General features: G+C 46.5%; 1 protein-coding gene across 1 annotated transcript; it reads right to left on the bottom strand.

Annotated features, from left to right (window-relative positions):
* Nucleotides 1-3,812: 3,812 nt before the first annotated feature.
* Nucleotides 3,813-4,889, bottom strand: Ccrl2 (C-C motif chemokine receptor like 2). The gene has a single exon (XM_026389864.2). It carries the CDS (start codon nucleotides 4,887-4,889, stop codon nucleotides 3,813-3,815), a length of 1,077 nt encoding a protein of 358 aa, XP_026245649.2.
* Between the last annotated feature and the right edge of the window lie 10,313 nt (nucleotides 4,890-15,202).

Here is a 15,202-nt window from a genome sequence, read left to right as displayed (position 1 = left end):
CAGAGGTCAAACTTTATTATTTCTCATACCGACGGTCAGTTGACACAGGACCTTCTCATCTCTCTGTGGTTCTATGAGCTGCACCCCAGCCTGCAGGGCGTTTTAATGAAACCACTTCCTTTGCTTACTCAAGCGCTGAAGACCTGTATTCTATTCTGATCTTTAAAGTCTTGACCATCTGGAGAGCTGGTAACCTTGTGAAGCTGGGAGTGTAAAGGGTGCCACGTGGAAGGGTCTGGAAGCTACAAACACCTTAGAATCTAGTCATTTTATTTTTGAGGAGACAGTCTAGAGCTCTTCTCCATGTGTGAAACTTTCAGGAAGTCTTAGAGGACAAACTAACTTCATAAGGATGCCAAGAAGTTATTTCTCTTTCTGATTCCCTCATAAGTGGAATTCTCTAGGGGCTATCTGACAATGGATACTCCCACAGTTTGGTTGCAGAAAGAGAAAGCGAATCCAGTCTCTTTTAGTGAGTCAGCCATTAAGATAACATGCAAAAAAAAAAAAAAAAAAGGCAAAGCAAGACTTCTTGTTAATTTTTTTTTCTTTTGAAAAAATGAAGATCTTTTTAGAGAAATATTTATGTTAACATGCAATAGGTTTATTATCGTTTTAAAAATCATAAGATAAATGTCTAAAATTTCTGTGTCTAAATTTCTAATATAATAAACAGAAATATCAATGCCTGACATCAAGGAGAAGTTTTTTTTTTTGGTCCTGGGGATTGAACTCAGGGGCAGTCGACCACTGAGCCACATCCCCAGCCCTGTTTTGTATTTTTTTAGAGACAGGGTCTCATTGAGTTGCTTAGCACTCCACTGTTGGTGAGGCTGGCTTTGAACTTGCAATCCTCCTGTCTCTGCCTCCTGAGTCGCTGGGATTACAGGCGTGTGCCATTGCGCTTGGCTTCATAAAATAAATACTCTTTAAAAATATATCTGGTTTTCTTCGTGTAGCATTTTGAGATTTCATGCATGTTGTTGTGAGAATCAGTACTTTGTTCCTCTTACTGGTGCACAAGTATTCCATTACATAGATATGCTCCTGCTTGCTAATGTTCGTTGATGGATGGTGGAACTGTTTAAATGCAGCGATCTTGAACATTCATGAACAAGTCTATGGATGGCTACATGTTTTCATTTCTCTTGGGCAAATATTCTTGAGTATAATAACTTAACTTTTTAGGAACCTTTCAAGTTTTTCCAAAGTGGTTGTACCATTGGATATTCCCACCAGTGGTAAATGAGAGTTCCAATTCCTCCATGTTTTTCTTGAAATATTTGGTACCATTTTGCATGTCACCATTGGTTTCCTTCTCTCTTTTCTTTCTTTCTTTCTTTCTCTCCTTCCTTCCTTCCTTCCTTTCTTTCTTTCTTTCCTTCCTTCCTTCCTTCCTTCCTTCCTTCCTTCCTTCCTTCCTTCCTTCCTTCCTTCTTTCTTTCTTTCTTTCTTTCTTTCTTTCTTTCTTTCTTTCTTTCTTTCTTTCTTTCTCTTTCGATGTCAGCTAGCATTCACCTTTGCAACGGAAGGTCCTTTGTGCAGGGAAGGACACTTCTCCCAGTTACACCTGTTTCCTGTGCTCACTCCAGTTCATCTTTATCTTTTTTCTTCATAGTGCTGGGGATGGAACCCAGGGCCTCACACATGCTAGGCAAGTGTTTTACCACTGAGCCACACCCCCAGCCCAACTCCAGCTCATCTGGAGATGACCACACTTGGACCCCATCACAATCTTAGAAAAGTATATGTAGCCAAAACGTCTCAGTGAATGATGCAGAGTACCAGAGAAGGGTTTACTGGTCCTTTCTCTCCCTAATTTCTCTGCAACTGACAACCATTTCTTATGTCTTCCCCACTTCCCCCACTGCAGCCCCTGCCAATGTCTCCCTATTCCCTGTTACATTCCCAAACAATTCAGCCTTGGCTCTAAGTTCCATGCTATACTGGGGACAACACCAAACACTTTAGCTGAGTTCCTTCTCCCTAGAACAGTGGTTCTCAGCGAGGTCCCAGGGCCAGCAGTATCCATATCCCTTGGAAATTTGTCATCAATGCACATTCTCAGTCCTAATGGATCAGACACTTGGGGGCTGAGGCCCAGAATCCATGCTTCAACACAGAGGTTGTGATGTGTGCTCATGTCTGAGACCACTGCCATAGAATTACTCTGGAGTCATTTATTGTTATTTAAGCCTGGTCCTTGAGGGTCTTATCCCATGTCCTGATAGGCTTTTGAAATGCTTCACCTAACACAAATGGGGAGTCTTCAGGGTGACATGGAAAGAATTCTGATGCTTGGAAAATAAGATTTTCTTCACCTTATTTCATCGATACAAATTTCATATCTATTCACTGTTTTGAGACAAAATCAAGGATGCTTTTTGGTTGGCCAAAGATTTGGCCTTTCCACTTGTTAGAGGTCCCTGTGCCTCCTTATTTGCACCCACCCATGTAGCTGTGAAGGAGGGATGTGGACCTGCTGCTTTCCACGGAGGTTCAAGGGCACGAACATATGGCCAGTGCTGGGGAACCGTGTTGGCTGCTGCTCTGGATCACAGCAGGAGCAGGTGACCAGGTGACGTCTTTAGCAAGTGTCAGTGCTGTGCCTCCGGGGCAAGCAGGATGTTGGACCTTCTGGATGAGGCCCTGTCCCAGGCCCCTTGTCTACAAGACCCTGCCACTGCCCACATCCTCAAGGACAGGGATGGGGTTAGCAAGAGACCAGGGAGTGTGGAATCTGTCTCTGAACACGGGTCAGGGAGAGGATGATGAGACCAAGACTGAGCCAGACTTGCAGGCCTCAGGGTCCGGGGGGAGGGGACTCTGTGTGGAGAGCTAGCTTTCTGCTGGTGTGGCAGGTGGGGCCTGTCCTGTGTGGTGTCATTCAGTTGTAGAAAGGAAGTGGGACATTCTGTAGTCAGGGGCTGCTGAGGCCTGAGGTGTGTGGTATAATTAAAAGGTCAAAGCGTTTATTTTGTTAGACCTTTCTTTCTTTCTTTTAATTTTTTTTTTAGTTGTTGATGGACCTTTATTTAATTTATTTGCATGTGGTGCTGAGAATCAAACCCAGTGCCTCACACATGTTAGATAAGCGCTCTACCACCGAGCTCTAACCCCAGCCCCTTGTTAGACCTTTCCGAACAGAAGTTCGCACTTATATGTCCTAAGATTCCCTCACCTTTATGATAAAGTCAGAGGAAATATTAGGAACCTTGAAGGCGCATGGGTTAGGGAGAGAGACCTGGGGGCGTTGGGGTGCTGAGTAGCCAAGGGATCTTGGAGAACTCCTACAGAACAGGTCACCATGCCTTGCTCTCCGTAGCCAGTCCTTATGATCATCTGCGAGAAAATGTGCCTGAAAAATCACATCAATGGGTTGTTTCTTATTGTGCAATGTGCCCCCAATTGGTTTTTAAAAGCTCATATTTATTTCATGTATTTTGTTGGATAATTTCGGGTAGTTTGGCCTGCTTGGGTAAAACATATAGGGTCTGGGGCAAACGATACTGGGTTTGTGTCTCACTCCTGCCGCTTTCTAATTTCTGAGCCTCAGTTTCCTTCTCAGAGAAATGAGATGAATCCCATCCACACCGGATGGGACTGAGGGAGCAGGGAGATAGAGCACATGTTCATAAAGAGCCAGAGACAGTGCCTGGGACAAATCCAAGGCTTAGTAAATGTTCCTTCATCCGCCCCTTTTTCTTCCATAGTCTATTTCATATACAAATGAGTAAAAAAAAAAATTGGACAAAACAATGCAAAGAGACAAAAGTCAACATTTATTTGTCCCGAGGTTGGTGCTAGCTGGTTTACATTTCAGTGCTGTGGACTTCATCTTGCCTTGATGTACCTGGGTCTGACCCCTCGCTGGGCTGAGGCGAGGTGTCCTTACACCAGAGGAGCCGCCTGCAGAGGTATCTCCTAAGTGTCCTGTTCCGAAACACACAGAGAAGAGGGGTGACGCAGCAGAGGGCGATGGCCGCGATCTCTGTGACCTGAACGCTCATGTCCAGTCGGTAGGTGCCCTTGCAGTCCTGGAGGGAGAAGTGTTCTTTGAAAGCAGACAGGAAAAGCACGATGTTGTAGGGTGCCCACATGAAAAGGAAGAGGGCGGTCAGGGCAAAAGGGAGCCTAGAAAGGTCCGGCGGACTCTCCCTGAACCTCTGTCGGTTTCTCATTCGCACGTAGCAAAATACAAAAACGAGCAGCGGGAAAACCAGTACCAAAATGTTCATCTTCAGAGTCAGAAAATGCTTCCAGAAGGCCTCATGAGCTGGCAGAAAGTGGGATCTGCTCAAGGAGCACCACTGGTCTCCCTGGAATCCCACCTGAGGTTGATAAAGCACGTGTTCAGGCAAAGCGACCAGAGAGGCCACTACCCACGTCAGAACACTTGTAATCACAGTGCCCGGCGTCGTCCTGAAGGCTGGGGACAACCATCTCACGTGGAAAAACACCGCATACCTTTGCAGGATCAGGAGGGTGTTGAAAAGCGCCTCACTGAACACACCCACCGAGCGGAGTCCTGCGAAAACCCAGCACAGCGGCTCATCGGCGCTTCTCCTCTCCAGAGCAGTGTGAAACCAGAAGGGCAGGAAAAGCAAGAAGCACATCTTGGAAATGGCCAAGTTCAGAAAATAGGTTTTGTCCACGTATTTCAGTCCTTTATATTTGACCAGGACAAACACAAACAAGGCATTGCCCAGGAGACCGGCCACCAACAGGGTGCCGCTGAAAGGCAGCACCTGCTGGGCTGAGAGGACCTGGGCCGTGTATCTGTCACACGGTGGTGGTGGTTCCACCTCCACCACCTCGTGGTCGTTCTTCTTCGGATCATCGCTGATGAAGACGTCGTAGTCGTCTGGGGCTTCTGTGTAATTATCCATTTTCTGGATGTCCTGTGGATAAACAAGAGATTATTTCTCCTTCCTGTGGCTGTAATAATATTCCAGAAGAAACCACAATCAGAAATAGCACTCACAGAGCCACACGGTCCCCTGGCTTTATTCTAACTAAGAGTAGGTCTGCAACACAGAAGGCTGAAATTAAACACTTTTTTTTTTTTTTAAACAGGTGCCCACCTCCCTTGGAGCAGCAGCGACTATATTCATCTGACTCTTAAGTACTTAGTGGTGTGCTAGGTGCCCCAGGGCATTAAAATAGGCATGACATCATCTTGGCTTAATTTCTTCTAGTTGCCACAAGGCTAGCCTACTTGGAAACAATATTTAAGAACACATACAATGAAAGAGAACCGAATACAGCAGCTTTGAATTGCAAAAAGTTTGCTCACCCTTGAAACAGCTTCCTGTGACAGGCGGAGATGTTTCCCTCTCGAGGGAGATAAACAAATGTTTGCAAAAGTGAAACCACGCGGAGCATCCCCGTGGGCAGAACTTATAGGACTCACCACTTGACTGAGTTCCTGCGGGGAGGGGCGCAGTCTCTTGATCCACCATCCAGGGGGCCGTGGGAATTCCTGGGGGAGCGGGAAGACGGCTTCCTTCTGAGCGAGCTGGTTGAGACCCTCAGGGACAAGAGGAGCCACTCACTGTTATTCCCTGGGTGGCTCTGCCCCTTCAGTCTCCTATCGCAGGGATCAGCTGAGTTCAGCAGCCAGTTGAACTCTGGACCCTCTCAGGAGCCTCTGAAAGGAACTGGGATGTTTTCTCCTCCCCTCTTCTCCTGGACCCCGCCTTTAATTTCCCCATGGCCTTGTAGACAACGGTCCTTCTGCAGCCGTAGATAAGGGAACTAAGCTACTGCTGCTTTGAGTGATAGTTGGCGGCTGGCGTCACCCTGCTGAGAAGCACCGAGACCCCTCTGGCTTCTGACATTAGCGATCTGAATAGGCGGCAGCTACCAGTGGAGAAGCGTGTCTGTGGCCATCCCGAGTCCAGACCTGAGGGTCCTGACCCTCCCCAGGCCGCGTCCCCGCGTCAGTGCCGGGATGGGGAACCTGCCCCGAGAGCCCCCTTCCAGCAGGGTGTGTCTGGATCTTTGTGGCTATTTTCGAGAGGCACAGTGGGCTTTGGCAGAGGGTCTAAGAGGGAAAAATAGAAGCCACCGAGGGAAGTCAGCGGGGAAGGACAGGTTGGGGACAGAGTGGGGCAGAGATGGCATCAGTGTCTGTGAGTACAGGGCTGCCTGGGCAAAGATGTGGACGACAGCAAGGAGTGCTGCAGGTGCCCGGAAGTCCTCTGTGCTGCGGGGACATCTGGGGCAGCTGACCCTGTTCTGTGAAGAACCCAGAGCAGGGAAAACCCCAAATGAGGACATGGAGGGGACTTCAGGTCAGGTGGGAAAGAGCATGAGGAAAATGAGTGGAACCCCAAACTGAGGCTGGGGTGGAGAAAGGAGACGGAGCCGACACACAGATCTAGAGGTGGGAGGGGACAGGGGATGACGTGGAAGGCGAAGGCGGGTGAGCTCAGAAGAGGAACTTAAAAGAACTGAAAAAAAAATGTTGATGAACTTCTGTCGGGTCAATGACTCTTGGTACCTGGGATCCACCTAATTTGGAAATCAGTCCTACGTATCCACCTGGCAGGGATGAATCTGGTACAGTGACCTCCTCTTTATCACTAAAGATGCATCTGAGGTAGCAAGGAATTCAGAAAGCGAACCTTCAAACTAGGAAGAGCAAGAGAAAGAGAAGCATAAAAAAGCCCCGATAGATGGGTGACGGGACATTAAGCTCCAAGCGTATACCAGTGGCCACAGCAGAAAGGGAGACATGGGTTGGGGCAGCGGGAACCCAGGCTGTGAGAGGACCCCAGTGAGCCCTCTCCTCTCCCCGGTGAGGGAGTGGGGTTACCAGGCCCTGGGAACCTCTGACCTCCTGCTGGTGATGGCTGCAGCTCCTCTCCCTCCTCCTGAGGTCTCACTGACTCTGCAGCCACACCAGAACACTAGAAGGCAGGTGGCTAGGTGAGGGTGGCTCAGTGGTCAGCCCCAGGCAGGGGAGGGAGAGCCAAGCCACCAGGATACACATGGCTCATTAGATGACGGACGGCTGGGGGGAGGGGAGAGGTGGTGGTGGGGGGGAAAGAGCAGGTAGGCACATCATACACCACATGTCACCGAATCACATGAAATTTAAATTTTCCTCGATTTCTTTTTTCCACCCTAACTTCTCAATTAGCATGGCCTTCACTTTCAGTATGATTTGGTTTTGGCTTGATTCCCACCATTCTGACGAGTCACGCCCAGGCCATGAGATTCCTGAAGCTTCGTCTAAACTGGTAGGAAGGAGAAGCTTAGAGGTCTGAAGCTGAGGCACAAGGAAAGGTCCATTTACCATTCGACTGTCTGGACATTGCATTAGTCAGCGCTCTCTCTCACTGTGACAAAATACCTGAGATAATCTACTTTAAAGAGGGAAAAGTTGGCTCATGGATTCAGAGGCTTCAATCCATCTTCACTTGCCCCTGGTGCCTTTGGGGCTGTGATGAGGTAGCTCATTGTGGTAGGAAAAACCAGGCTGAAATGGCTGCAAAGTGAAAAAGAGAGGCAGGAAGGGGCAGGGGTTCCCCTATTTCCTTCTAGAAGGTTCCACCTCTTAAAGGTTTCTCTACTTTGCCATAGAAACACAGGCTGGGCACCAAACCTTCCCCATGTGTGTGGGGGGTGCTCATCCAAAGCGTAGCAGCCGTCTTGGCTGATGAAACTCTAGCACATTCTGTGGCTTTGGCCTGTGGCTCACAGACCTTACCCTTGAAGGTCTGGGTTCCTCCTTATCACAGCCTTCCACCCCAGATTCAACCTAAGAAGCCATCCTGTCCTACTCTCGCTCCCCCCTACAACTTGAAAATCATCCCTTCACTCAACCAACATCGAAGAGGGTCTTACAGGGGTCAGCCTGTTCTCGGTGCCAGGGATACATCAGGGAGGAAAACAGCCCCCAATCCTGACCTTCACGGGGCATACGCTCAACAGACTAAAACCAAAGACACAAGTCGACGGTAGGTTGGTGGAAAAGCAGCTCTATGGGAAGAGGAAGTGAGGAAGGAGAATAGGAAGGGTGGTTTGGTCGTCCAAACAGCCTTGCTGAGAAGGTGGGCGCAGGACAGCCAGGTCCCATAGTTACGGTTTATGGCCTCAGCCTTTCTTGCTGCTGAGTTCTTGTATCAAGGGAAGCTGAAAACACATTCTGGGTGATAGTTTCACAAATAATTTCATGGACGAGGTAGACAGGTTCTCCGAATCATATGGCAGGGTGACCAGCCACTCTAACAAGGTAGGTTCCTGCTCAGGAGGTGTGAGCTGCCTGGGAAATTAAAAAGTCTGAAATAATTAGTAAGAAATAGAGCCAGAGCCAGAAATTAGTTATAAAAAGGGGAGTGCTTGATGGGTCTTGAAGTCCTGATAGGAGGTGGAAGTGAACCACTGAAAAAGGGCCCCGAGTCTTTGTTGAAGGGGGAGTACGTAAATGGGCATTTTGGCAAGCCACACTCATCTCTGAGAGGCTGGGTCTCCCCATCTCCGATGCTGTGCTGAGCTTGTGATGGAGCGAGGTAGGACGCCACATGAACCGGGCATTCTCAAACCAGCTGGGTTGCTGTTGGGAGTTCCTGAAACCAGCCTTTCCTGCCTAATGGCTTCAACATTGTTTTAGTTCATGACAGTTCACTGATGGCTGCCTGCAAAAATCGCGTGGACCCTCACTGCACAAATAAACAAAAAGCCAAGGATACCATACACAGTTGTCGAGGTTCTGCACTGCAGCTCGGTCTTGCCCTGTGATTCCAGAGCTGGGCCCCGTAAGCACATCTCCTTTGCTGGCTGGCATACGAGGCGTAGGGAAGTTAGGGTAAGAGGCAGGGGTCTCAGTTTCTGGCTCCAGAATTTGTTTCTGTTTTGTTCTGTTTTTGTCCCTTGGGATGATTTGCCTGTGCTGTGTGGAGACCCCGTGGTGGTGGCCACCCTATAGTGAATTTTGCAGACCCCACATGCTGAGAATTGGATGTAGTTGGAGGGTGTTTCTTGATGGTTCATGCATTGGAAGCTCGGTCCCCAATTTGGTGCTCTTGAGTGTGGTGGAACTTTTAGGAGGTGCAAGTGAGCTGATATAAAAGAACAAGATTGGCCTCTCCCAGATTTCTGGCTTCCTGTCTAGCCATATGCTCTCTCTCTCTCCCCCTCACACTGGTGTCATAGCCTTGAACTGCCCAAACAATGAGCTAAATAAACCTCTTTTCTTCACAGAGTACCTAACCTTAGGTATTTTGTTATAACAACAGAAAACACTACAACAGGTGACTTCCTATTGAATTTTGGTGGCACCTAATGGGTAACCTCCTACTGAGTTTTGCTTAGCCTCTGAAAACAGCTTTCTTGACAGAGACATGCTGAGGACCCAGAGTGTCCACTTTTCTGAAGAACCTAACTGGAACCCTTCAGGTGGTTTCCTGCTTACCAGCCGAATGAATTTTAGGATTTTTTCCTACTTGTGTGAAAAGTTACAGTGATATTTTGATAGGATTCAATTGCATTTAACCTGTAGATTACTTAGGGTAGTATAGGCAATTTAACATTATTAATTCTTCCAGTTAATAAACCTGAGATTTCTTTTCATTGATTTGCATCTTCTTTAATTTGTTTCATCAGTGTCCAGATCCTTTGCCTCATTGATTAAATTTATACCTAAGTATTTTATTTATTTTTTGATACTATTATAAATGGAATTAGTTTCTTAATTTCTTTTTTCAGATAATTTATTGTTGGTGAATAGAAATGCTACTGACTTTGACATGTTGATTCTGTAACCTGCCACTTGGTTTAATTTGTTAGTTCTATTTTGTGTGTGTGTGTGTGTGTGTGTGTGTGTGTGTGAAAGAGAGAGAGAGAGAGAGAGAGAGAGAGAGAGAGAGAGAGAGAATGTGTGTGTTTAGTCTTTCAGATTTTCTATAAATAATATCATGTCATCAGTAGACAATTTCACTTCTTCCCTATAAGATACCTTTTATTTCTTTTTCTTGTCTAATTGCTCTGGTCAGGATTTCTAGTACTATGATGAATGATGTGAAGAGCAAATAAGTCCCGGTCATTAGCCTATCCTGTGTGTTGGCAAAACCATGCCTGGGAAACATTCCCTGCCAAAGGCAAGATGTGGGAATAGCCTTGACACTCAGCTCTGATGCTAACAGTTATAAAGTATTCCGGTAAAATGGGTTTTCTGGGCACAACAGGATAGCCGCAAGAAATTTCTAATTCTGTACTTTTTTAGTGCACAAAGAAGCCTCTCAATCACTCACAAGCTTTGGACAATTTACAAGGCTTCTGTAATTTAACTTCCTGATAATGAGACTCTATATAATAAACATGTGAGCTGGTTCTGGGTCACTGTTCCTCCATCACAGGAGAGTGTCCCACCTAGCCTCAGCTTTGCTTAAAAATGTCTCTGTGTTTTTCTTAATCTCCTGTCACCCCTCCTCTAGATCTTTCATTGTTGCTTTGCTGTGTTGGCAGAACAAAAGGGGCAAGAGTAGACCTTCCTGTATTGTTCTTCATTTTAGAGAGAAAGCTTTCATTTATTCGCTGTAATGTGATGTGAAAAGTGTGCTGGTCCTGTGTAGCCTTCACACTGTTTGAGGTCTATACATATTTTTGAGATACTTTAGAATGAGTGGATGTTCAATTTTGTCAGATTCTTTTTCTGCATTTTTTGAGGTCATCATATGGTTTTGGGCCTGATTTTTGCTAAGGTGGAATATTGCATTTATTGATTCAGGTATGTTGAACCATTCTCGCATCCCTTGGGTAAATCCTGCTTTATGGTGAATGAGGTTCTTACTGTGTTGTTGAATTCATTTTACTGAGGATTTTTTTTTTTGCATCTCTGTTTATCAGGGATATTGGTCTGTGGTTTTCTTGCAGTGTCCTTGTCTGACTTTGATATTAGGGTAATTTTGGTCTCATAAAATGAGTTTGGAAGTATTCCATCCTCTTCAATTTTTTGGAAGAGTATGAAAAGGACTGGTATGAATTCTTCTTTAAATGTTTGTCTAAGTATAACAGTGAGGTCATCAGGTCCTGGAATTTCCTTTGATGTGAGACTTTTTGTTATTAATTCGATCTTCTTATTTGTTATTGGTCTGTCCAGATTTCTTATTTCTTCCTTATTCAGTCTTGGTAGATCACACGCTTCTAGGAATTTACCCATTTCTTTTAGGTAATACAATTTTTTTTGTGTGTGTGTATAGCTGTTCACAGCAGTCTCTCATATTTCTGAGATATACGTCTTCTTTCATTTCTTTTTTTTAAAATAAATTTTCATTTTTTAGTTGTAGTTGGACACAGTACCTTTATTTTACCTACATACATATTTTACTTACTTACTTTATTATACTTACATAGCTGGTTGTATTTCATGGGGAGATGAGTTTTTATGTGGTGCTGAGGATCAAACCTAGGGCCTTGCTCATGTTAGGTGAGCACTCTATCACTGAGCCACAACCCCAGCCCCATCCTCTTGCATTTCTAATATCATTTGAGTCTTCTCTCTTTTTTAAAATTTGTTTGAGAAAGGTTTGCCTAGCTAAAGTCTTGCCAATTTTGTTTATCTTTCAAAAACCCAACCTTTAGTTTCAATGATATTTTCTATTGTTTTCCTGGTCTCTATTTGCTTTTTTTGGGGGGTGGGGTGGGTACTGGGGATTGAACTCCAGGGCACTCAGTCACTATGCCACATCCCTAGCCCTATTTTGTATTTTATTTAGAGACAGGGTCTCACTGAGTTGCTTGGCACCTTGCAATTGCTGAGGCTGGCTTTGAGCTCGTGATCCTCCCGTCTCAGCCTCCCTACCCATTGGGATTACAAGCGTGTGCCACCGCACCTGGAATGGTCTCTATTTTGTTTATTTCTGCTTTGCCCTCTGTTATTTCCTTCTTCTGCTAAGCACACTTTGTCTTTTTTCTAGAAAGCTCCTTAAGTTATAATATTAGATTGTTTATTTGAGATCTCTCTTCTTTTGATGATGGTTTTATTGCTATAAATTTCCCTCTCAGGACTGCTTTTGCTGCATCCCAAGGTCTCGGTGTTATCAAATTGAACCTCATATTTGCCACAAGTCTCAGGATTTGAATTTTCAGAGGAGTTTCCCTCTGACCACTTAGAGACTAGACAGAAAGGGACCAGGTGCCTAGTTGCCCTCCTCTGTGTGTGATGTGTTCCTTGCAGTCCACATTTTCCTAAGTGCTAACTGTGTGCCAGGAACTTTCAGTTCCAGCTCCTTTCTCACAGAGCCCAGGACGTTGCTGTCTGCCCCCATGTCGATGTTATATTTAGTAGCCTTTTAAAAAATATATATATGTGTGAGGGCTTTGTATTGCCTACATCAGGCAGTGACTAAAATGGCAAATATCCACAGAGCAGTATTTCAATGACTATTTGTTGGAGAACCCCATAGTTCATTTATTCATGTCACCCGCATTGAGTGCTTACTGTCTTAATCTTTCTTTTGTCCTTCTGTATCCACTCTTCACTCTTGTCCCCTCCCTGCTCCATGTCCAGGGACACTTGCCTTGTTGAGAACAAGCTCCCGTGTCTTCCGATGTTTACTTGGGCTTGGCCAATGAGGAGTTTTAGGCTGAAGGTGAAGTCAGGGGATTTAGTCCCTGGCCCCTGCTGGTGTGCTCTCAGTGGCTGATGTGCCCCTGGACCTAATGAAGAGTTTCAGAAGGCTCCTCCTCTTGGCTGTCCCAGACCCACAGTGGGACTAGCAACCCGCTCTCATTAGCCCTGGGTATTCCACCTGCACTGCGATCCCTGCACCCCGTCCAGATCTTTGTAAAACAGCCTTTCATTGAGCCTTCTTCAGTTGACCTTGCCTATGTCACTTGAGTCCTCTAAGATCCTGAAGGACACATCTCCCAAGTGCATTGACATCCTGGAGGGATGTGGTCAGGAACACAGCTGGTTGTATTTCACGGGGAGATGAGCAAAGCTGGGGAAGCATGCAGGGTCCTGGGCTCAGTCAACAGGGCCCCTGGTTTCCCAGGGTGGGTGTCATCCTGGCTGGAAGCTGGAGTGGGTTTTAGGCAGGTCAGGCATGTGGGGGCCACTTGCTCTTCTCCCCTTTTCTCCGAATGTCTTCTCTTCTTAGGTTCTTGAGGGACCATTTGCTTGTCCCTTAGAGATGGGACAAGGAAAGGAAAAGTAATAGAACTCAAGGGGGTGACATCATATTGCTTCCCGTCTGGGACTGACTTCTGGTATAAGAAAAGTACAACCCAGAATAGGTTATTTCGTATCATGTTCCTGGGAATCCCCAGCTCTGAGAGGGAGAGGTGTGCATGGGAACTTGCTGGGTGGGCAGGGCTTCGAGCAGACATACCTGTAAGGGGTGGGTGGAATGAGGCAGGATCAGGCAGCAGGAGGAGTGGCCTCAGGGTGGCAAAACCGAGCCCTCAGCCCTCAGGAGGAGCCGGGGAACTGACATGGCCCTCCAGGGTTGCTGACTTTTTGGAGAATGACCAGACCACTGTACCACACCATTGTTCTCCCCAGCCATTGTTCTCCCCAGCCATCCCCTGGGAAGGTAGGTGATGTTGCCCGTGAGGGCACAGATGCGAGTCCCAGCAGCTCTGTTCACAGCAACTAGGGTGGGGAGGTGCAGTCGCCAAAAAGGTATCTGGGCAAGGTCCCAGCGTCCTCTGTGTACGTGGAGGATTCTGAATTTCCTGCGAATCTTGAATACTACCCTGAATAACAAGAAATGGGAACTAAAATTTCCAAAGCCACAATGTCACAAGACTGTGGAACCACAGGGCTCATGCACACCAGAGGAGGAAGACACAGGCTCAACACGGCCACAGGCCATTGCTTCACCAGGTTGTTTGGTGGATCACCCGCCCACTGTTCTCAGAGTGTGAAGAGGAGGGTCAGGGAGGAACTGGGATTCCCAGCCCCAATCCTCCGGCTTTTCTTTGGCCTCTTCTTCCCAGCCAAAGGGTCTTCTCTCCAGTTTTCATGGGCTCGGGTGGGGTTGAATAGACGACACTGGTTCCATATCATCTGTATCGTAAATGTTGAGATGTCTGAGAAATGTTTCTTTTATGAACAGAGGCTAAAAAACCAGAGTGATAAACACACCACTTAGCATCCTCATTTAAAATATTCCCTTTAAGAAAATTAAATTGTAGCCCATGCTAATTTTGATCTTCAGTGTGGGTGGCTGTCCAGGGTCCTCCCTGGCCCCGGGCCAAGGACTTTATGAGCCCATAAGCTGGGACCTGTGAAGGCTCTGCTTCCTTCCTGCCATCTCTGCCCACGGTGCCCCCTAGACTCCTCAGGGCTGAAGCCTCAGACTTGAGCCACCTCCTATCTCTGTCCCAGAGTGCATGACCTTCACCTCCTTCCTGTGCCCAGGATTCAGCCACCTCCTCTGGAAAGGATCCTAGAAAGGTGCTTCCATCCCAGTAAACCAGGACCTTTGAACTACCAAGTTGGTCCTGACCCCTCCAGAGAGCCCAGAACTTGGGGACAAAAGTTGCCCTCTTCCCAGAAAAGGGGGAAATGCAATGCTATGTTCCTGTGTCAAGGAAGAAGCCAAGACTGGGTTATCAAGCCATCTTGCCATTAGGGTGGCGCCTTGGTGCCTGGGGATGTTTTTTCCGCCCTGGTCTTGCCTCACTCTCTGCAGCCCTTTGACTTGCTCACACTTCCTCTTCTTCCCCAGCCTTTTTCTCTGGGCTCTAAGATGCCCCAGAGGTACACCTCTGCCTTTTTTGGACACATCTCTTTGTTCCTTGGGGTTCTTCTTTGCTGCCTGCGGGCTTCAGGGTTCCACCAGAGCCCTCTTTTTTTTTTTTTTTTGCCAATGACACGATTCTGTATCTATTGATTTGTCTTTCTTTTTTGAAGTTTTATTTTACTTTATTTTTTTAATTGATTAAAAAAATGACAGCAGAATGCATTACAATTCTTATTACACATACGGAACACAATTTTTCATATCTCTGTTTGTATATAAAATATGTTGACACTCAATTTGTGTCTTTATACATGGACTTTGGATAATGATGTCTATCACATTCCACCACCCTTGCTAATCCCCTGCCCCCTCCCTTCCCCTCCCACCCCTCTGACCTATCTAGAATTCATCTATTCTTCCCATGCTCCCCCTCCATACTCGACTATGAGTCAGCCTCCTTATATCAGAGAAAACATTCAGCATTTGTTTTTTTGGGATTGGCT

Source organism: Urocitellus parryii, chromosome 3 (genome assembly GCF_045843805.1).
Source record: "Urocitellus parryii isolate mUroPar1 chromosome 3, mUroPar1.hap1, whole genome shotgun sequence".
Taxonomy (NCBI): domain Eukaryota; kingdom Metazoa; phylum Chordata; class Mammalia; order Rodentia; family Sciuridae; genus Urocitellus; species Urocitellus parryii.
The sequence above is the reverse complement of the archived record's forward strand: the minus strand, read 5'-3'. Positions and strand labels throughout refer to the sequence as shown.

Coding starts and splice junctions, on each gene's coding strand:
- Ccrl2 (XM_026389864.2), bottom strand. CDS start 4,889: ATGGATAATTACACAGAAGCCCCAGACGACTACGACGTCTTCATCAGC.